The 23,651-nt window shown below is 44.0% G+C and overlaps 1 protein-coding gene across 2 annotated transcripts in view; it reads left to right on the plus strand.

Moving 5' to 3' along the window:
* The window catches only part of KATNA1 (katanin catalytic subunit A1), a 359,770-nt gene that overhangs the window by 322,300 nt on the left and 13,819 nt on the right, over positions 1-23,651 (plus strand). For both annotated transcript variants that reach the window (XM_053710632.1, XM_053710633.1), the window contains one exon: positions 14,277-14,403. In XM_053710632.1, coding sequence (XP_053566607.1) covers positions 14,277-14,403 — 127 coding nt within the window. The remainder of the gene's footprint in view (positions 1-14,276; positions 14,404-23,651) is intronic.

Genomic DNA, 23,651 nt, shown 5'->3' on the forward strand with positions numbered 1-23,651 from the left:
AGTTGTGCCTTCTTTGTGTCCGAATCCAGTTTCAAAGAAGGAACGTTTGTTACATAATTTAGATGTAGTACGTGCTTTAAAGTTCTATTTAGAAGCAACAAAGGATTTCAGACAAACGTCTTCTCTGTTTTGTCGTTTATTTCTGGCAAGAGAGAGGTCAAAAAGCTACTGCTACCTCTCTTTTCCTTTTGGCTGAAGAGCATCATCCGATTAGCTTACGAGACTGCCGGATGGCAGCCTCCCGAACGAATCACAGCTCACTCTACTAGGGGCTGTGGCTTCCACATGGGCCTTCAAGAACGAGGCTTCTGTTGATCAGATATGTAAGGCAGCGACTTGGTCTTCCCTGCACACTTTTGCAAATTTTTACAAATTTGATACTTTTGCTTCTTCGGAGGCTATTTTTGGGAGAAAGGTTTGCAAGCCGTGGTGCCTTCTGTTTAGGTAACCTGATTGGCTCCCTCCCTTCATCCGTGTCCTAAAGCTTTGGTATTGGTTCCCACAAGTTATGGATGACGCCGTGGACCGGACACACCAATGTGGAGAAAACAGAATTTATGCTTACCTGATAAATTACTTTCTCCAACGGTGTGTCCGGTCCACGGCCCGCGCTGGTTTTTTAATCAGGTTTGATAAATTTCTTACTTTAACTACAGTCACCACGGCACCCCTATGGTTTTCTCCTTTTTTTTTTCTCCTGACCGTCGGTCGAATGACTGGGTGGGCGGGAGCCTAGGAGGGACTATATGGACAGCTTTTGCTGTGCTCTTTGCCATTTCCTGTGGGGAAGAGAATATTCCCACAAGTTATGGATGACGCCGTGGACCGGACACACCGTTGGAGAAAGTAATTTATCAGGTAAGCATAAATTCTGTTTTTTGCTTAGATTTTTAGTCAATATTGAAAATGGACAAGTGACAACTACTGTTACTGTAATAAATTTACTAAATTGTTATCATTGTAGCCACAGGTGAAATAGGTGCCCATACTGGCTTTGGGACTTGTCTACTGGAAAATAAACTTTATTAGTGGTCTCTATATGTACAAAAAAAAAGACGGTTATGTCTAATGTCCCATTCCCTTGCAAATCCCTGTTTATTTACTTTTTTTTTATTTTAATCTTGGCACTCTACTTTGAGTTCCTTTTTATCTGTTTCACCCCCCACCCCAAGATAATGTATTTTTCAGAACTTTAGTTTTAGAAAGTTTTAATCTTCTTCGGGTTGGCATTTCCTTTATTCTGTTTACAAATAGAAAACTCTTCTGCATTTGTTGTCAGAACACTTAAGGATTTTTTCGGAACAAAAAATGGAAAGCAGGAAGTCTTAATGGATTCCCAGCTATGCAAAGGGGGAACATAGCCTTTATTGTATAGACTTGGTAGAAAATGTTTGTATTGCATTCCTTCAGACCCAAGTTGAGGTTTTTCGACCCTTTCATTGATACAATTCAGCTTTGTACTGACCTAAGAGGCAATAATATGAGTCTTTGAGATTGGTGAGAAAGCATATTTATTCTTACTGCCAAATTAATTTCTCTTGTAAGGTGTATCCAGTTCAACGGATTCATCCATTACTTGTGGATATTCTACTTCCCAACAGGAAGCTGCAAGAGGACACCCACAGCAGAGCTGTCTATATAGCTCCTCCCCTAACTGCCACTCCCAGTCATTCTCTTGCAGCTCTCGACAAGAAAGGAAGTATCAAGAGATATGTGGGGGATAGTGTAGTTTATCTTCAATCAAAAGTTTGTTATTTTTAACGGTACCCCCGGCGGTGTACTGTTTTTGCTCAGGGCAGAAATTAGAAGAAGAGTTCTGCCTGAGGTTTTTGATGATCTTAGTGGTTTGTAACTAAGGTCCACTGCTGTTCTCACACATAAACTGAAGAGTATGGGGAAGAACTTCAGCTGGGGGAATGGCCTGCAGAATTACCTGCTCTGAGGGTATGTTCAGTATATTTTTTTCTAGAGAGATGATAAGGGTCCTAGAAAATGCTGACAGTGCCTGGTATATTTAAGGTAAGCCTAATTACAGTGATTTAACAAACGACTGGGATCATGCTTGCAGGTAAAGGGCAATATTCATGTTAATTGCTCTTATTACTTAGTATGTATAACGTTTGCATGATATATAATAAATGTTTTTTTTACTGAAGGTGATAAATCGTTATTTGGGGCCTGGTTTTCCACATGGCTGGTTGAATTCTCCAAGGAGTAGTTATTTAGTGGCCCTCTCACTTGAGTGCATGGTGGGAGGGGGGCCTATTTTCGTGCTCTAATTGCGCAGTAGTTTTTGCAGTCTGAGACATCCAGCTTCCCTGAAGGAGTCCCCTGACATATAGGACCTCTGGTAAGGGTTTTTGTTCCTACAAAAGTCGTTTTAAGGGCAGGTAGGAGCCACAGTAGAGCTGTGGCAGTTTGCTTGTGACTGTTTATAACGGTTTTATCAATTTTCTGAGGCGTTTTGAGCCTGGAGGGGTTAATCATCCATTTGCAAGTGGGTGCAATGCTACTTAGTCTATTATACACACTGTAAAAATTTCGTAGAGTTTACTGCTTTTTTTCACTGGTTTTGCAGTTTATGTGATTTTTTTTTTTTCCCTTAAAGGCACAGTACCGTTTTTTATATTCTGCTTTTTTCACATTTCTGTAAAGTGTTTTCCAAGCTTGCTGGTCTCATTACTAGTCTGTTAAACATGTCTGACATAGAGGAAACTCCTTGTTCATTATGTTTAAGAAGCCATTGTGGAACCCCTCTTAGAATGTGTACCAAATTCACTGATCTTACTATAAATTATAAAGACCATATTCTGGCTTTAAAAGATTTATCACCAGAGGAAATTGACCTATAACTCCCGCTCAAGGGACGCCAAGTAACATTCTAGCGCGCCCATATGCGAATACCTGACAAGACATGGCGGCAGTTATGAATCATACCCTTACAGAGGTATTGTCCAAACTGCCAGGGTTACAAGGAAAGCGAGACAGTTCTGGGGCTAGAACAAATACAGAGCTCTCTGACGCTTAGTTGCCTATGTCTGATATACCCTCACAATGTGCAGAAGGCCGAAGCAGGAGGAGCTTCTATCTGGGGGGATTTTTCTGATTCAGGGAAGACACTTCAACCTGATTCTGATATGTCTACATTTAAATTTAAACTTGAACACCTCCGCGTGTTGCTCAGGGGAGGTTTTAGCAAACTGCTGGATGACTGTGACGCCATTGTAAGTCCCAGAGAAATTGTGTAAATTGGATAAATACTATGCAGTACCTGTTTATACTGATGTTTGGCCAATCCCTAAGAGGTTTTCAGAATTATTACTAAGGGAATGGGATAGACCCTCCTGTTTTTAAAAAGATGTTTCCTATATAGTGCCGCTTACACAGGACTTGTGGCAGACGTCCCTAAGGGGGTGGGGGGGAGGGAGCAGTCCTCTACCCTAGCGAAGCGTACAACTATCCCTGTCGTGGACAGTTGTGCTTTTCTAGATCCAATGGACAAAAAAATTAGAGGGTTACCATAAGAAAATTTTTAATCAACAAGGTTTTATTCTCCAGCCTCTTGCATGCATTGCCCCAGTCACTGCTGCTGCGGCCTTCTGGTTTAGTCTCTAGAAGAGGCTCGACAGGTAGAAACCCCCGTTGGATGATATCCTTGACAAGCTTAAAGCTCTTAAGCTAGGCCAATTCATTTGTTTCTGATGGCCGTTGTTCATTTAACCAAGCTAACGGCTAAAAATTTCAGGTTTTGCTATTCAGGCACATAGGGCGCTATGGCTTAAATCCTGGTCAGCTGACGTGACTTCAAAGTCTAAGCTTCTCAACATTCCTTCAAGGGGCAGACCCTATTCGGGCCTGACTGAAGGAGATCATTTCTGATATTACTGGGAGGAAAAGGTCACGCCCTTCCTCAGGATAGGTCCAACAAATTAAGGACCAAACAGGACTAATTTTCGTTCCTTTCGAAACTTCAAGAGTGGCGCGAGCTTCAACTTCCTCTAATACAAAACAAGAGGGAAATTTTGCCCAGTCCAAGCCGGTCTGGAGACCTAACCAGGCTTGGAACAAGGGAAAGCAGGCCAAGAAACCTGCTGCTTCCTCTAAGACAGCATGAAATATCAGCCCCCGATCCGGAAACGGATCTAGTAGGGGGAGACTTTCTCTCTTCGCCCAGGCCTTGGGCAAGAGATGTCCAGGATCCCTGGCTCTGGAGATTGTTTCCCAGGGATATCTTCTGGATTCAAAGCTTCTTCCCAAAAGGGAGATTCATTCTCTCACAATTATCTGCAAACCAGATAAAGAGAGAAGCATTCTTACATTGTGTTCAAGACCTCCTAGTTATGGGAGTGATCCACCCAGTTCCAAAGGAGGAACAGGGGCAGGGCTTCTATTCAAATCTGTTTGTAGTTCCAAGAAATAGGGAACCTTCAGACCAATCTTAGATCTCAAGATCTTAAACAAATTTCTCAGGGTCCCATCCTTCAAGATGGAGACTATTCGAACCATCCTACCTATGATCCAGGAGGGTCAATATATGACTACCGTGGACTTAAAGGATGCTTATCTTCACATTCTGATACACAAAGATCATCATCGGTTCTCAGGTTCGCCTTCCTAGACAGCACTACCAGTTTGTGGCTCTTCCCTTTTGGGTTAGCCACGGCACCAAGAATCTTTACGAAGGTTCTAGGGTCCCTCCTAGCGGTCCTAAGGCCGCGGGGGTATAGCGGTAGCCCCTTACCTAGACGACATTCTGATACAGCCGTCGAGCTTTTCAAATCGCCAGGTCCCATACGGACATTGTTCTGGCATTCCTGAGGTCTCTCTGGGTGGAGGAGGTGAACGAAGAAAAGAGTTCTCTATCCCCTCTCACAAGAGTTTCCTTCCTATGGAACTCTGATAGATTCTGTAGAAATGAATGATTTACCTGACAGAAGCCAGGTTGTCAAAACTTCTAAATTCCTGCCGTGTTCTTTATTCCACTTCTCGCCCCTTCAGTGCTCAGTGTATGGAAGTAATCGGCTTAATGGTAAGCGGCAACGGGCCAATAGTGCCGTTGCCCGCCTACATCTCAAACCGCTGCAACTTTGCATGCTCAGTCAGTGAAATGGGGATTACACAGATTTGTCCCCCTCTACTAAATCTGGATCAAGAGACCAGGGATTCTCTTCTCTGGTGGCTATCTCGGGTCCATCTGTCCAAGGGTATGAGCTTCCGCAGGCCAGATTGGACAATAGTAACGACAGATTCCAGCCTTCGGGCTGGGGTGCAGTCTGGAACTCCTGAAGGCTCAGGGCTCGTGGACTCAGGAGGAGGCACTCCTTCCGATAAACATTCTGGGAACTAAGAGCGATATTCAGTGCTCTTCAGGCTTGGCCTCAGCTTACTGCGGTCAGGTTCATCAGATTTCAGTCGGACAATATCACGACTGTAGGCCTACATCAACCATCAAGGGGGAAACAAGGAGTTCCCTAGCAATGTTGGAGGTTTCAAAAATAATTCTGATGGGGCAGAGATTCTACTCTTGCCATCTATCAGCTATCCATATCCCAGGAGTAGAGAACTGGGGAGGCGGATTTTCTAAGTCGGCAGACTTTTCATCCGGGGGAGTGGGAACTCCATCCGGAGGTATTTGCACAGTTGATTAAACTTTGGGGCAAACCAGAACTGGATCTCATGCGTCTCGTCAAGAACGCCAAGCTTCCTTGTTACGGATCCAGGTCCAGGATCCCAAGGCAGCGCTGATAGATGCTCTATCAGCGCCTTGGTCCTTCAACATGGGTTATGTGTTTCCACCGTTTCCTCTGCTCCCTCGTCTGATTGCCAAGATCAAGCAGGAGAGAGCTTCGGTGATTTTGATAGCACCTGCGTGCCAACGCAGGACTTGGTATGCAGATCTGGGGACATGTCATCCCTTCCACTATGGACTCTGCCGCTGAGGTAGGACCTTCTACTTCAGGGTCCTTTCAACCATCCAAATCGAATTTCTCTGCGTCTGACTGCTTGGAGATTGAACGCTTGATTTATCAAAGCGTGGTTTCTCAGAGTCTGGTCATTGATACCTTAATTCAGGCTCGAAAGCCGGTCACCAGGAAAAATCTATCATAAGATATGGTGTAGATATCTTCATTGGTGTGAATCCAAGGGTTACTCATGGAGTAAGGTCAGGATTCCTAGGATATTTCTTTTCTCCAAGAAGGATTGGAGAAGGGATTGTCTGCTAGTTCCTTAAAGGGACAGATTTCTGCTCTGTCTATTCTTTTGCACAAGCGTCTGGCTGATGCTCCAATGTTCAGGCGTTTTGTCAGGCTTTAGTTAGAATAAAGCCTGTGTTTAAACCTGTTGCTCCGCCATGGAGTTTAAATTTAGTTTCTTAGGTCTGCAAGGGGTTCCGTTTGAACCTTTGCATTCCATAGATATTAAACTTTTTGTCTTGGGAAAGTTCTGTTTTTAGTAGCTATTCTCCTCGCTCGAAGAGTTTCGGAGTTATCTGCTTTACAATGTGATTCCCCTTATCTGATTTTCCATGCAGATAAGGTAGTGTTAGCTACCAAACCTAGGTTTCTTCCTAAGGTGGTATCTAATAAAAATATCAATCAGGAGATTGTTTGTTCCTTCATTATGTCCTAATCCTCTCTCAAAGAAGGAAGTCTATTACACAATCTTGATGTGGTTCGTGCTTTAAAATTTTATTTACAAGCTACGAAGGATTTTCGTCAAACATCTGCTTTGTTTGTGGTCTTACTCTGGACAGAGGAGAGGCCAAAAGGCTTCGCAACTTCTCTTTATTTTTGCTAAGAAAGAATAATCCGCTTAGCTTATGAGACTGCTGGCCAGCAGCCTCCTGAGAGAATTACAGCTCATTCCACTAGAGCGGTAGCTTCCACATGGCTTTTAAGAATGAGGGCCTTCTGTTGAACAGATTTGTAAGGCGGCGACTTGGTCTTCGCTTCATACTTTCTCTTGTTAAGTGTTTCCAGTCCACGGATCATCCATTACTTGTGGGATATTCTCCTTCCCAACAGGAAGTTGCAAGAGGATCACCCACAGCAGAGCTGCTATATAGCTCCTCCCCTCACTGCCATACCCAGTCATTCTCTTGCAACTCTCAACAAAGATGGACATAGTAAGAGGAGAGTGGTGTATTATAGTTAGTTTTTTAACTTCAATCAAAAGTTTGTTATTTTTAAATGGTACCGGAGTGTACTGTTTCATCTCAGGCAGCATTAGAAGAAGAACCTGCCTGTGATTTATGATCTTAGCAGAAGTAACTAAGATCCACTGCCGATCTCACATATTCTGAGGAGTGAGGTAACTTCAGAGGGGGAATGGCGTGCAGGTTTTCCTGCAATAAGGTATGTGCAGTTAATATATTTCTAGGGATGGAATTTGCTAGAAAAATGCTGCTGATACCGGATTAATGTAAGTTAAGCCTTAAATGCAGTGATAGTGACTGGTATCAGGCTTATTAATTTATGTTTGGTGACAAAACTTATTGGGGCCTAGTTTTTTTTCCACATGGCTGGCTTGCTTTTTGCCTAGAAACAGCTTCCTGAAGCTTTCCACTGTTGCAATATGAGTGGGAAGGGCCTATTTTAGTGCTTTTCTGTGCAATAAAATTACTGACAGAGACATTCAGCTTCCCTCTGCATGATACAGGACATCTCTGAAGGGCTCAGAAGGCTTCAAAGTCGTGTTTGAGGAGGGTAACAATCACAGTAGACTGTGGCAGTTGTTGTGACTGTGTTTAAAAAACGTTTTGTCATTTATTATTCTGTTTTTGTTATTAAGGGGTTAATCATCCTTTTGCAAGTGGGTGCAATGCTCTGCTGACTTGTTACATACACTGTAAAATTTTGTTAGTGTAACTGCCTTTTTTCACTGTTATTTCAAATTTTGTCAAAATTTGTTTCTCTTGAAGGCACAGTAACGTTTTTTATATTGCTTGTTAACTTGCTTTAAAGTGTTTTCCAAGCTTGCTAGTCTCATTGCTAGTCTGTACAAACATGTCTGAAACAGAGGATACTTGTTCATTATGTTTAAAAGCCATGGTGGAGCCTCATAGGAGAATGTGTACTAAATGTATTGATTTCACCTTAAACAGTAAAGATCAGTCTTTATCTATAAAAGAGTTGTCACCAGAGGGGTCTGTCAAGGGGGAAGTTATGCCGACTAACTCTCCCCACGTGTCGGACCCTTCGCCTCCCGCTCAAGGGACGCACGCTAATATGGCGCCAAGTACATCAGGGACGCCCATAGCGATTACTTTGCAGGACATGGCTGCAATCATGAATAATACCCTGTCAGAGGTATTATCCAGATTGCCTGAATTGAGAGGCAAGCGCGATAGCTCTGGGGTTAGACGAGATACAGAGCGCGTAGATGCTGTAAGAGCCATGTCTGATACTGCGTCACAATATGCAGAACCTGAGGACGGAGAGCTTCAGTCTGTGGGTGACGTCTCTGATTCGGGGAGACCTGATTCAGAGATTTCTAATTTTAAATTTAAGCTTGAGAACCTCCGTGTATTGCTTGGGGAGGTATTAGCTGCTCTGAATGACTGTGACACAATTGCAGTGCCAGAGAAATTGTGTAGGCTGGATAAATACTATGCAGTGCCGGTGAGTACTGATGTTTTTCCAATACCTAAAAGGCTTACAGAAATTATTAGTAAGGAGTGGGATAGGCCCGTGTGCCCTTTTCCCCACCTCCTATATTTAGAAAAATGTTTCCAATAGATGCCACTACACGGGACTTATGGCAGACTGTCCCTAAGGTGGAGGGAGCGGTTTCTACTTTAGCAAAGCGTACCACTATCCCGGTTGAGGACAGTTGTGCTTTTTCAGATCCAATGGATAAAAAATTGGAGGGTTACCTTAAGAAAATATTTATTCAACAAGGTTTTATTTTACAGCCCCTTGCATGCATTGCGCCTGTCACTGCTGCGGCGGCATTCTGGTTTGAGGCCCTGGAAGAGGCCATCCATACAGCTCCATTGACTGAAATTGTTGACAAGCTTAGAACTCTTAAGCTAGCTAACTCATTTGTTTCTGATGCCATTGTTCATTTGACTAAACTAACGGCTAAGAATTCCGGATTCGCCATCCAGGCGCGTAGGGCGCTATGGCTCAAATCTGGTCAGCTGATGTGACTTCAAAGTCTAAATTACTCAACATTCCTTTCAAGGGGCAGACCTTATTCGGGCCTGGTTTGAAAGAAATTATTGCTGACATTACTGGAGGTAAGGGTCATACCCTTCCTCAGGACAGGGCCAAATCAAAGGCCAAACAGTCTAATTTTCGTGCCTTTCGAAATTTCAAGGCAGGTGCAGCATCAACTTCCTTTGCTTCAAAACAAGAGGGAACTTTTGCTCAATCCAAGCAGGCCTGGAAACCTAACCAGTCCTGGAACAAGGGCAAGCAGGCCAGAAAGCCTGCTGCTGCCTCTAAGACAGCATGAAGGAGCGGCCCCCTATCCGACAACGGATCTAGTAGGGGGCAGACTCTCTCTCTTCGCCCAGGCGTGGGCAAGAGATGTTCAGGATCCCTGGGCGTTGGAGATCATATCTCAGGGATTTCTTCTGGACTTCAAAGCTTCTCCTCCACAAGGGAGATTTCACCTTTCAAGATTATCTGCAAACCAGATAAAGAAAGAGGCATTCCTAAGCTGCGTACAAGATCTCCTTGTAATGGGAGTGATCCATCCAGTTCCGCGGACGGAACAAGGACAGGGTTTTATTCAAATCTGTTTGTGGTTCCCAAAAAAGAGGGAACCTTCAGACCAATTTTGGATTTAAAGATCCTAAACAAATTCCTCAGAGTTCCGTCATTCAAGATGGAAACTATTCGAACCATTTTACCCATGATCCAAGAGGGTCAGTACATGACCACAGTGGACTTAAAGGATGCCTACCTTCACATTCCGATTCACAAGAATCATCATCAGTTCCTGAGGTTTGCCTTTCTAGACAGGCATTACCAATTTGTAGCTCTTCCATTCGGGTTGGCTACAGCCCCAAGAATTTTTACAAAGGTTCTGGGCTCACTTCTGGCGGTCCTAAGACCGCGAGGCATAGCGGTGGCTCCTTACCTGGACGATATCCTGATACAGGCGTCAAGCTTTCAAATTGCCAAATCTCATACAGAGATAGTTCTGGCATTCCTGAGGTCGCATGGGTGGAAAGTGAACGAAGAAAAGAGTTCTCTATCTCCTCTCACGAGGGTTTCCTTCCTAGGGACTCTAATAGATTCTGTAGAAAAAAATTTACCTGACGGAGTCCAGGTTATCAAAACTTCTAAATGCTTGCCGTGTTCTTCACTCCATCCCGCGCCCCACGGTGGCTCAGTGCATGGAAGTAATCGGCTTAATGGTAGCGGCGATGGACATAGTGCCATTCGCGCCTGCATCTCAGACCGCTGCAATTATGCATGCTCAGTCAGTGGAATGGGGATTACACAGATTTGTCCCCTCTACTAAATCTGGATCAGGAAACCAGAGATTCTCTTCTCTGGTGGTTATCTCGGGCCCATCTGTCCAAGGGTATGACCTTTCGCAGACCAGATTGGACAATTGTAACAACAGATGCCAGCCTTCTAGGTTGGGGTGCAGTATGGAACTCCCTGAAAGCTCAGGGTTCATGGACTCAGGAGGAGAAACTCCTCCCAATAAATATTCTGGAGTTAAGAGCAATATTCAATGCTCTTCTGCTTGGCCTCAGCTAGCAACACTGAGGTTCATCAGATTTCAGTCGGACAACATCACGACTGTGGCTTACATCAACCATCAAGGGGGAACCAGGAGTTCCCTAGCGATGTCAGAAGTCTCCAAGATAATTCGCTGGGCAGAGACTCACTCTTGCCACCTGTCAGCGATCCATATCCCAGGTGTAGAGAACTGGGAGGCGGATTTTCTAAGTCGTCAGACTTTTCATCCGTGGGAATGGGAACTCCATCCGGAGGTGTTTGCTCAATTGGTTCTCCGTTGGGGCAAACCAGAATTGGATCTCATGGCGTCTCGCCAGAACGCCAAGCTTCCTTGTTACGGATCCAGGTCCAGGGACCTAGAAGCGGCACTGATAGATGCTCTAGCAGCGCCTTGGTTCTTCAACCTGGCTTATGTGTTTCCACCGTTTCCTCTGCTCCCTCGTCTGATTGCCAAAATCAAACAGGAAAGAGCATCTGTGATATTGATAGCGCCTGCGTGGCCACGCAGGACCTGGTATGCAGACCTAGTGGACATGTCATCCTTTCCACCATGGACTCTGCCTCTGAGACAAGACCTTCTAATACAAGGTCCTTTCAATCATCCGAATCTACTTTCTCTGAGACTGACTGCATGGAGATTGAACGCTTGATCCTATCAAAGCGTGGCTTCTCCGAGTCAGTATTGATACCTTAATACAGGCACGAAAGCCTGTCACCAGGAAAATTTACCACAAGATATGGCGTAAATATCTTCATTGGTGTGAATCCAAGAATTACTCATGGAGTAGGGTTAGGATTCCTAGGATATTGTCCTTCCTCCAAGAGGGTTTGGACAAAGGATTATCAGCTAGTTCTTTAAAGGGACAGATTTGTGCTCTGTCTATTCTTTTACACAAGCGTCTGGCAGAAGTTCCAGACGTTCAGGCATTTTGTCAGGCTTTAGTTAGAATTAAGCCTGTGTTTAAACCTGTTGCTCCTCCATGGAGCTTAAACTTGGTTCTTAAAGTTCTTCAAGGGGTTCCGTTTGAACCCCTTCATTCTATTGATATCAAACTTCTTTCCTGGAAAGTTCTTTTTCTGATGGCTATTTCCTCGGCTCGAAGAGTCTCGGGGGCCCATTTATCAAAGGGCTTGCGGACCTGATCCGACACTGCGGATCAGGTCCGCAAGACCTCGCTAAATGCGGAGAGCAATACGCTCTCCGCATTTAACATTGCACCAGCAGCTCACAAGAGCTGCTGGTGCAACGCCGCCCCCTGCTGACTCGCGGCCAATCGGTGTATTCGATCGGGTTGATTTCCGGCGATTTCTGTCCGCCTGCTCAGAGCAGACGGACAGGGTTATGGAGCAGCGGTCTTTAGACCGCTGCTTCATAACTTGTGTTTCTGGCGAGTCTGAAGACTCGCCAGAAACACGGCCCTTCAAGCTCCATACGGAGCTTGATAAATGGGCCTGTCGGAGTTATCTGCCTTACATTGTGATTCTCCTTATCTGATCTTTCATTCAGATAAAGTTGTTCTGCGTACAAAACCTGGGTTTTTACCTAAGGTGGTTTCTAACAAGAATATCAATCACGAGAGTGTTGTTCCATCATTATGTCCTAATCCTTCTTCAAGGAAGGAACGTCTTTTGCATAATCTAGACGGAGTCCGTGCCTTGAAGTTTTACTTACAGCTACTAAAGATTTTCGCCAAACATCTAACCTGTTTGTTGTTTACTCTGGACAGAGGAGAGGTCAGAAGGCCTCGGCAACCTCTCTTTTTGGCTTCGGAGTATAATCCGTTTAGCCTATGAGACTGCTCTACAGCAGCCTCCTGAAAGGATTACAGCTCATTCTACTAGAGCTGTGGCTTCCACCTGGGCCTTTAAAAATGAGGCCTCTGTTGAACAGATTTGCAAGGCTGCAACTTGGTCTTCCCTTCATACTTTTTCCAAATTTTACAAATTTGATACTTTTGCTTCTTCGGAGGCTGTTTTTGGAGAGAGGTTCTACAGGCAGTGGTTCCTTCCGTTTAAGTTCCTGCCTTGTCCCTCCCATCATCCGTGTACTTTAGCTTTGGTATTGGTATCCCACAAGTAATGGATGATCCGTAATTTATGCTTACCTGATAAATTTATTTCTCTTGTAGTGTATCCAGTCTACGGCCCGCCCTGTCCTTTTCAGGCAGGTCTAAATTTTAATTAAACTACAGTCACCACTGCACCCTATGGTTTCTCCTTTTCTCGGCTTGTTTCGGTCGAATGACTGGATATGGCAGTGAGGGGAGGAGCATCAGGTAAGCATAAATTATGTTTTTTCTAAATTCTACAAATTTGATACTTTTGCTTCTTCGGAGGCTATTTTTGGGAGAAAGGTCTTACAGGCAGTGGTGCCTTCCGTTTAAGCGCCTGCCTTGTCCCTCCCTTCATCCGTGTCCTATAGCTTTGGTATTGGTATCCCACAGGTAATGGATGAATCCGTGGACTGGATACTCCTTACAAGAGAAAACAAAATATATGCTTACCTGATAAATTTATTTCTCTTGTGGTGTATCCAGTCCACGGCCCGCCCTGTCATTTTAAGGCAGGTGTTTTTTATTTTTAAACTACAGTCACCACTGCACCCTATAGTTTCTCCTTTCTCTTGCTTGTCTTCGGTCGAATGACTGGGAGTGGCAGTTAGGGGAGGAGCTATATAGACAGCTCTGCTGTGGGTGTCCTCTTGCAGCTTCCTGTTGGGAAGGAGAATATCCCACAAGTAATGGATGAATCCGTGGACTGGATACACCACAAGAGAAATAAATTTATCAGGTAAGCATAAATTTTGTTTTTTTCACACAGAACCATTTAGAGGTCGATTCTGTTTGGCACAAATGTTTGAGTTGTACCTATGCAATTTTGCAGTTTCAAGGTCAAACTCACTTTTCCTTTCTCCCTTCAAATAAGTTTTTGCTTGGATTTTTGTGAACTGATTCCAGCAGGAAGGGAAAGATTATCTGTAAACACACCATCCACCGCTGCAGATCCTGAGTGAGGCTGTATGATGTTGTAGAGCAGGCGACAGGACTAGTCCATCTAAGCTTGGCTATGGGGGGTGCAAGCTGTAAGAACGGCCAGGAACCGTAAATAGATCAACAACAAACAGTGTAACAGCCGCACTAAAAAAGGCTTCAGAGAGAAGGGCTGATGCAATGAGAGCACAAAACTAGTCAGGATGTTTGCCTGCCACGTACCTGGTTTTTAAACTGTTACAATAAAATTCTTTTTTTTTTATTGCATCAGCCCTTCTCTCTGAAGCCTTTTTTAGTGCGGCTGTTACACTGTTTTTTGTTGAAAGATTATCTATAGGAATGGGGGTTCCTACTTTCTCCATCCAACCACTGTTGATATGATTTTAATGCTAATGTGAAGAAATTGTTTTATCCATAAGATTTAATCAGGGTTCCTTATTTGAGGGGTATGAGAATACATGTCTGCATGGCTTTTGGTATGGCATAAGGCTAACTGGGGAATATAATAGATGATTCTTAATTGGAAAACTAACCATAATAATACCCAAGGTGCACACTGTTGACATTTCTACATCTTCTTTAGCTAATGGGAGAGGGGAGCTTCTACGAATTAATCTTCGAGAGTTGGAGTTGGCAGATGATGTTGACATTGAAAATATTGCAGAGAATATGGATGGTTACTCTGGAGCAGATATTACCAATGTATGCAGGTAAGGTTGTGAACATTGTTTTGTGTTTTTTCAAATAATAAAATAAAAATTTTCCATTTACAATCCATAAACCATCAGTTAACAGTCATTTTAAAGGGCTGATTTATATCACACATTTTGAAAATGTGGGAATGTCAATGAGGGATTTTCATGGCTGCAATAGGGATACATGTTTATGCAACACCATTGTTTGACTGAGTAAAAGCGACAGTAACAATGCAGAATTATGTAACATAAGGATAGCCTTTTTCTTCTTAAACAGGGAGAGTCCACAGCTGCATTCATTACTTTTGGGAAATACAGAACCTGGCCACTAGGAGGAGGCAAAGACACCACAGCCAAAGGCTTAAATACCTCCCCAACTCCCCTCATCCCCCAGTCATTCTTTGCCTTTTGTCACAGGAGGTTGACAGAGAAGTGTTAGAAGATTACTGATTAGTCTCTTATGGAGGGTAGTACTCTTCGAAATGGGACTGGAGTTTTAAGTAGTCCTGTCAGCCTCTCAGTGAGAGCATGGATGAAAGTTAGAGTCCGGAGATGCAGGGAGAGTCTTAACAGCTCCTTAAGCAATCTGCGTTGATGAGTTTCGCTGCCTGCTTTCTTCACTCAAGTCTATGTCAGAAGCAACGCTACTATCTGTCAAATTTGAAGGACCATGGTACTGTTCCACGGCATAGATTCCGGTAAGATTGTTTCATTTTACTTTCATTGTGGATGTAATGTAAATAATAGAAGACAGGGTCTCAGTGGGACTCCTTTATATTTATGGAATCAAGGGTTAATATCTCCTGAGGGGGTTTATTGAGCAGTGGGGGACTTTAATCATGTTTGTTATGTGATTCTATCTGCCTATGTGTAGAAATGTTGAGGGTTAATGGCTATTATGGAACGTACAATTTTTTTTAGAGCTACGCAGTTCTTGTGGACTGGCCTGCTTTTCTTTGGCCTACAGGTCGCACCTCGTGACCGGGGTGGTCACGTTTTCATTCTCCATTTCTGTATCATGACCGAGTGGCGGTGAAGAGGATCTGTTTCTCTACTTGTCTGGGTCATAGGAGGTGGTGAGTGCCCCAGCCATTGGGTGTGTGAGGTACCAGTTATTTTTGTCCAAATTTGTCTGGTCAAGTTATGGATTCTGATTGTTCTGAGGAGGATTTTTCTGACTCAGATTTTGTTTCCTGCTTAGATTGTATGGAGGCCCAGGTAATCCAGCCCAATCATTTATGTTCCGTATGCCGTAATAGAGTGCTCTTTTCTCCCTCTGGGGAGAGATTGGAGACCTCTGAGCCTTCCGCCTCTAAAGATTCTGTGTCCTGTGAGGCGCGTTCCCTGGAATTTTCTGTTCCTACGCAAGCAGTTGTCCCAAATTCCGTTATCCCTTCTCTAGAAGGAGGTTTCTTTCACCAGAGGTTGCTGCTCAGTTGCGCATGGCCATTTTAGTGGCATTGGCGCATTTACAGCTTCTTGAGGGCCAGCGAAGAGCTTATCCGTGTCCTCTTTTCCTGACGGGAGCGGTTCCCTCTGAGGCTTCAGGGGGACAGCCGGAGGGATTGAGGCCTTCAGTTGCTCCGCCAGAGATGAGTTTTGCCTTTCGAGTCAGTCTGACGCGCCTGCGTGTGTTGCTGCGGCAGGTACTGGATGCTTTGGAGGATTTTAGTCTTCATTTGCCTCCGGATCCTTAGTCATCTGATTCTGATAGCGAATAGCGCTAGACGTGGGGAGGGATGTGAATCCTACTCCTGAGTGTCTTTTGTTTGTGTATCTAATCCCAGTTCTGAGCTCTTGAGGAATCAGGCTGGCCCTGTTAGTATTTCTATTCCTTTTTGGCGTTTCACCTGTGGGTGCTACCTGCTTTATTTTGATCCGTTAGGATGTGTTTCTTTTATTTCCGGAGCTCGAGACTGTTATAATCTTCCTTTTAGGAAATTCTTTTCTTCTCTGGGATTTTGATACTTGCGATTTTATGATCGCGATGGTTGTTGCTTTCGCGGAAATCACAAAAAAAAAACAATGTTTAAGCCTCAGAGCTTATTTGCCTGTCGTGTGTCTGTTTGTTTGTCTAGCCCTGCTAGGTTAGAACTTTCAGTTAGCTCTTGAACAGTTCATTGTACCCTGGTCAGCAGGCTGTCCTGGTTGGGTACTAGTTCCCTCCGTTCTTTTGAGGTTTATATCAGACATGCTGTATTCTTAACAACAGGCTGGTCCTGTTTGGGTACTAAGTTTGCTACTTCTCATTAAGAGATTGTTTTCTTGAATTACAAGTTATAGGAGGCCCTTCTTTCCTAGATGTCAGACTGGTTCTAGTTTTGTTTCATCTTGGTGGGCCGTCCGACGTTGGTTCATACTCTATACTAAGTGTTTTGTCCCTGCATAGCTTGCATGGCTAGCTGGGTTTACGAATCCTGCTGTGGCAGTGTATTTGTAGTTCCTGAGGTCCTTTGGACAGGAACTGGAGTCCTCTCTTCTGAGGGGGATCAGATGACTGCTTGTAGAGCTTCTGTACCTGGTGAGGGGTGATTGTTCCCCTTATTGGTACTCCTTTGTGGATCGAATTATCCTATTGTAAGATCTATTCGCCGGTGCTTTTCTCCTCTTTTTGAGGTTTGCTGCCCTTTCGCTTCCCCTTGTCCTTTGGGTAGGACTTTCGATCATCTGGTTGAGGAGACCCGGTTCTTCTGGACTGCTTTTCCTTGCAGTATCCTCTCTTTTATCCTTATACTTGGGGATCGGGGCAATTGTCATGTAGTTTCTCTTGCCATCGTCTACTAGGAGCTTTTAGGATGGTTGTTCATTTGTTCATTCCTTGTGCTATAGGTTTTCCGGGGTTGATCCAGTTTGGATCTTTAGAGACTGTCATATTTCTCAACAGATTAATTTCCAAGGTTGTAGTTCTGATCTCTTTTGGCTCCTTCTTTTTCTTCGGACTTTGTACGTATTATCCTAGAAGCCCTTTGGGGCTGAGTGTCCAGTCACTGGGATAAATCTTGAGAGATCAGAGTTTAAGAACCCATGGGGTTTTGGCAGTGATTGCATCGACTCTGGTGCAATTTCATTTCCAGAAAGTGTATCTTGTGGTTGTTCCGCAAGATTTTTGCCTTTTGATCCGGCTTCTAGTTTTGGGTGTCTGGATTTTTAACCTAGCCCTTGTCTTTGACTTGGAATTTGGTTGTTCTGTTTCCAGATTTTATTAGTCTTGGATATGTCCGGTTGCAGGTTTGGTTTCCCAGGCTTGGGGAACTCTCCTTATTCCTACTGGGGTGGTTCTTTCTCTCTTCTGGAGAGTTAAAGGAAGTTTTTCCTAGAATATTCCTGGATTTCATAGTTTTCCTTCTCTTTGGAAGGATCTGGTCTACTGCGCTTACCCAGTTTTCTCCTCTTGAGGTTGTTTCCTTCATCTGGCTCTAGGAGTTCAGGGGGTCAAGGTTTTCTCTTGTATTGCAGTGTACCCTCCCTTCGGGTTTCTGAGGGGTAATGAGGAGGGGATCCTGGATCCCGAGTTAGTCTCTGGGTGTCGGTGCCTTCTTACTGTTTCTTTCCTTAAACTTGTGATTGGAGATTCATTAGCTGATCTCTGGGCTTGTCGATGCTGGGATTTTTTAATCTCTCTTGTCCTTGGGACATTGACAGTCGCTTCGGTGTTAGGACTATTCTATCGGAGAAGGGGTCAGGAATTCTGACTTCTCTGTTTGGGCATCAACCACGTATCTTGTCTCCCGCAGGATCCTTACTTAGGTTTGGAGGCCTTGCAGTTGGTTTGGGAACCTTCCCTTAGCGGGTAGTTGGTTCTTCCTTATTGGTCTGGGTTGTCCTTCCTTGCCCAGTCTTCTAGTGGGGGAGGAGTTGGTCCGCCCTGCTTTTTTAGTTTTTTCTCTTGTTCCTTTCCAGGAATGTCCTGGTGCACGTTTGCTAGCTTTTCAGTTGGCTAGTTACTATGTTTTGACGTTTAGTCTGACTGCCTACCGATGGAAGCCTGTGGCTTTCATTTGTGGCGTACACGGATGTTACTATTCCTTTAATGTTCTGCTCCTGGGTTTTTTTATGACCTACGGGTGTTCAGTTTCTCTGTGCTATTTAGCTGTCTATGGTAAGGTAGTCTTGTTCTACCTTTCTTTCTAATGACACGATGAGTCCACAAATCATCTAATTACTATTGGGAATAACTCTCCTGCCCTGCTGGAGGCGGCAAAGAGCACCACAGCAAAGCTGTTAAATATCACTTCCCTTCCCTCCCACTTCAGTCATTCTCTTTGCCTTCAGTTAGAGCAAGGAAGTGGTATTGTTAGGTGTTAGACTAGGGCTGAGAATATTCTGTTTGGCTAAACATATAGTGGTTTCACTTCTCCCAAGTTAAAATAAAATATCAATATGCCGACCAGGAGATTGTTATTTTGTGACGCCCTCGAGGGGCGGAGCTAAGCGAGACGGCAATCTTCAGTGCGTGCCACTTTCTTTCTTGCTTCCGAATGTGGAGGAGATAGGTATCAAGGGGTTATCTAGAATCGCATGATTGTTAACAAAGTATGCATTTTTTTTTGGACTCGTAAATCGGCCATCTCGCTGCTGCTGGAGTCCAGATCGTTTGAATACTAGAGGGTCTAACTCCGATGTAGGCACCTCAGCAATCAGGCTGAGGTGTAGAGGTGTTTCTTTTCAATGATTTAGCTTTATATCGCTTTCTGCAGTTTTCAGTAAAAAAGTTGCGGTTTAAAATTTAATGAGACAGTAACGTTTTTTCTCAATCTTATTCTTTATTAAAAATTGAGAATATATTTGCTAATTTTATTTGTTGTGAGTCAGAATGGACCAAGAGACTTTGCAAAGTTTCACTTGTTCTTTGTGTTTTGATACCAATGTGGAACCACCAATCCCTTTCTGTTCCTCATGCATTGAGAGACAGGGATAGACTTTTTTTCTGAGCCAACATTTTCCAAGGAGGATACTGTTCAGGAATCTAATGTCAATGTTCAATATATGCTGCAGTCTTCTCCTCAAGCGTCTCAACTTGTATCGCCCTCACATGCAGTGCCCTGCGCTTCCTCTCTAACTCCTCCTGGAGTTACGTTGCAAGACATTGCTTCTCTCATGTCCTCTGTGGTTTCGGATGCATTATCTGCCTTTTACATGTTACAGGGGAAGCGCAAAAGGAAGAGTAGACATTCATTAGGTGAGGGAAAATGGCAGATAGATGGCGCTGGTCTGTAAAGTGATTTTTCTCTATATAACAAAGAGAAAAAGGGCTTGCGGTGTGTGTAGAATCCAATTGATATAAGTGCAGTATACTCACTCCATAAGAAGTGGGAGTTCAGCTGCGGTGTAATGTGTCTCCAGAGTAATGTGATTCCCCGGGATAAAGGTATGGTATCAGAATCTCTCCAGAACCTGTTATTAGGTCTGCAAGCAAATGGAGACTCAAAATGACCAAAGGTGTTCAGTAAATCAAGAAAAAACTAAATAGTAACTTACTCCATAAATAGGAGAATCCGGCTTGTCTCAGCAAAGAAGGATATCAGCAGTCTTCCAACTTTGATAAAAAGAAATTTATTTAAGCTCAACGCGTTTCAACTTTTAACAAGTCTTTTTCAAGAGCAATATAAAATCAATAAAAGCAAATAGCTGTGTAGAGGTTACTGATGAAGTTGTTGCTATTTCAAATGCCCCCTCCCAGAAGTCTAAGGAGGAGGATACTTCGGTAGCATCTGAGGGTGAAATCTCAAACTCTGACAGTGTAATTCCTACTGCTGATACTGAAGTTTTATCATTCAGGTTTAAGCTGGAGTACCTCCGTTTGTTACTTAAGGAGGTTTTAGCTACATAAGATGACAGCAACACTATGGTCGTTGTTAATCCAAAGAAATCCAGTAAGCTAAAAAAATATTTTGATGTACCTTCCTCAATAGAGGTTTTTCCTGTACCAGACCGAGCTTCTGAGATCATTGCTAAGGAGTGGGAGAGACTGGGTATTCCTTTTTCTCCATCTCCTATATTTAAAAAGATGTTTCCCATAGCTGACTCTGTCAAGGAAGCTTGGCAAACAGTCCCTAAGGTGGAAGGAGCTGTTTCCACTCTGGCCAAGAGAACTACTATCCCCATAGAGGATAGTTGTGCTTTTAAAGATCCTATGGATAAAAAATTAGAGGGGTTACTCAAAAAGATGTATGTACATCAAGGTTTACAATGGCAACCAGCTGTGTGCATTGCTACCATCACTAGTGCAGCGGCTTATTGGTTCCCTTCAGGTTATCAAACTGGGAGCAAAGATTTCAGGTTTCTCTGTTCTTGCACGCAGAGCTTTATGGTTAAAGCCTTGGTCTGCGGATGTATCATCTAAGTCTAAACTTTTAGCGATTCCTTACAAAGGAAAGACCTTGTTTGGACCAGGCTTGACGGAAATCATTTCTGATATTACAGGAGGTAAGGGTCACCTTCTCCCTCAGGATAGGAGAAATAAGCAAAAGGGATGTCAGAGTAATTTTTGTTCCTTTCGAAACTTCAAGGGAAATTCTTCCGCTTCCGTTTCCAAGCAAGAACAATCTAAGTCTTCCTGGAGACCCAATCAGTCTTGGAACAAGGGAAAACATTCCAAGAAGCCTGTTATTGAATCAAAGACGGCATGAAGGGCCTGCCCCCGATCCAGGACTGGATCTTGTAGGGGGCAGACTTTCCTTCTTCACTCAGGCTTGGGTTCGAGATGTTCAGGATCCCTGGGCAGTGGACATTGTGTCCCAGAGATACAAACTAGAGTTCAAAAGTTTTCCTCCCAGACAAAAAGAGAGGCGTTCTTACACTGTGTACGGGATCTCTCCGACCTGGGAGTGATAGTTCCTGTTCCGATACAGGAACATGGTCTGGGGTTTTATTCCAATCTGTACGTGGTTCCCAAAAAGGAGGGAACCTTCAGGCCAATTTTAGATCTCAAGAGTCTAAACAAATTCCTCAGAGTACCGTCCTGCAAGATGGAAACAATTTGTTCCATTCTTCCTTTGGTCCACGATGGTCAATTTATGACAACGGTGGATTTAAAGGACGTGTACCTGCATTTCCTATTCACAGGGAGCATCACAAATTTCTAAGGTTTGCCATTCTAGACAAACACTTTCAATTTGTGGCTCTTCCTTTCGGTCTTGTCACAGCTCCCAGAATTTTCTCAAAGGTTCTGGGATCCCTGTTGGCGGTGCTCCGATTACGGGGCATTGCAGTGGCACCCTATCTGGACGACATCCTGGTCCAGGCACCATCCTTTCAACAAGCAAGGTCCCATACGGAAATGTTGTTATCCCTCCTGCGATCTTACAGATGGAAAGTAAATTTGGAAAAGAGTTTCTTAATTCCAAATACTAGGGTAACTTTTTTGGGAACCATAATAGATTCCCTATTAATGAGGATTTTTCTGACAGAAGTCAGGAAATCAAAAATTTTCGATTCTTGTTTAGCACTTCAGTCCGCTCCTCGGCCATCAGTAGCTCAGTGTATGGAGGTAATTGGGCTGATGGTGGCAGCAATGGACATCATCCCCTTCGCCTGCTTTCATCTCAGACCTCTGCAGTTAAACATGCTCAGTCAATGGAACGGAGATTATGCGGATTTGTCTCCACGGATTCTACTGGAGCAGGAGACAAGGGATTCTCTTCTTTGGTGGTTGTCTCAGGATCATCTCTCCCAGGGAACCTGCTTTCGCAGACCCTCCTGGGGGATTGTGACAACAGACTCCAGTCTTCTAGGATGGGGAGCAGTCTGGGGCTCTCAGAAGGCTCAGGGATTGTGGACTCAGGCAGAGTCTGTTCTACCTATAAACATTCTGGAGCTGAGAGCAATCTTCAATGCTCTTCTGACCTGGCCCCAGTTAGCCTCGGCCCAATTTATCAGGTTCCAGTCGGACAACATAACTTCAGTGGTTTACATCAATCATCAGGGGGGAACGCGGAGTTCTTTAGCCATGTCAGAGGTAGCCAAGATAATTCAGTGGGCGGAGACCCACAATTGCTGTCTATCGGCAATCCACACCCCAGGGGTGGACATCTGGGAGGCGAATTTTCTGAGCAGATAGACCTTTCACCATGGGGAGTGGGAACTCCATCCGCATGTGTTTTCCAGCCTGATTCTCAGATGGGGTCAGCCGGAATTGGATCTCATGACGTCTCGGCAGAATGCAAGCTTCAGAGGTACAGAAGGGACCCTCAGGCGGTATTGATAGACGCCCTGGCGGTACCTTGGACCTTCAGTCTAGCATACCTATTTCCTCTGTTTGCTCTTCTCCCTCAGGTCATTGCTCGAATCAAGCAGGAGAAGGTGTCGGTGATTCTCATTGCACCGGCTTGGCCTCTCAGGATTTGGTATGCAGACTTGGTGGAAATGTCATCTCTTCCTCCTTGGAGACTTCCGTTGAGGAAGGACCTTCTACTTCAAGGGCCCTTCCTTCATCCAAATCTAGTTTCTCTGAAGCTGACTGCGTGGAGATTGAACGCTTCATTTTATCTAAGCGGGGATTTTCAGATTCGGTCATTGAGACCATGATTCAGGCTCGTAAACCTGTGACTAGAAAGATTTACCATAAGATATGGCGTAAATATCTATATTGGTGTGAATACAAGGGATACTCTTGGAGCAGAGTTAGGATTCCTAGAATTCTGTCTTTTCTCTAAGAAGGTTTGAAGAAAGGATTATCGGCTAGTTCCCTAAAGGGTCAAATATCTGCCTTAACTATTTTGTTACATAAACGTCTGGCAGAGGTTCCAGATGTGCAATCTTTTTCTCAGGCCTTAGTCAGGATCAGGCCTGTGTTTAAACCAATCACTCCTCCCTGGAGTCTTAATGTAGTTCTTAAAGTTCTTCAAGGGGCTCCGTTTGAGCCCATATTAAGTTGTTATCTTGGAAAGTTTTGTTTCTTGTAGCTATTTCTTCTGCTCGTAGAGTATCAGAGCTCTCGGCATTAGAGTATGAGTCACCTTACCTTATTTTTCATTCAGATAGGATAGTTTTACGTACTAAGTTGGGTTTTCTTCCTAAAGTAGTTTCTGTCCGGAACATTAATCAGGAGATTGTTGTTCCTTAATTGTGTCCTAATCCTTCTTCTAAGAAGGAGCAGCTTCTGCATAATTTAGACGTGGTTCGTGCTCTAAAATTTTACTTGCAAGTGACTTAAGATTTTCGTCTGTCTTCTGCTTTATTTGTAGTTTTCTCAGGAAAACATAAGGGACAGAAAGCTTCGGCTACTTCCCTTTCTTTTTGGCTGAAGAGTATTATTCGTTTTG

The sequence above is a fragment of the Bombina bombina genome, chromosome 4, assembly GCF_027579735.1.
Source record: "Bombina bombina isolate aBomBom1 chromosome 4, aBomBom1.pri, whole genome shotgun sequence".
NCBI lineage: Eukaryota > Metazoa > Chordata > Amphibia > Anura > Bombinatoridae > Bombina > Bombina bombina.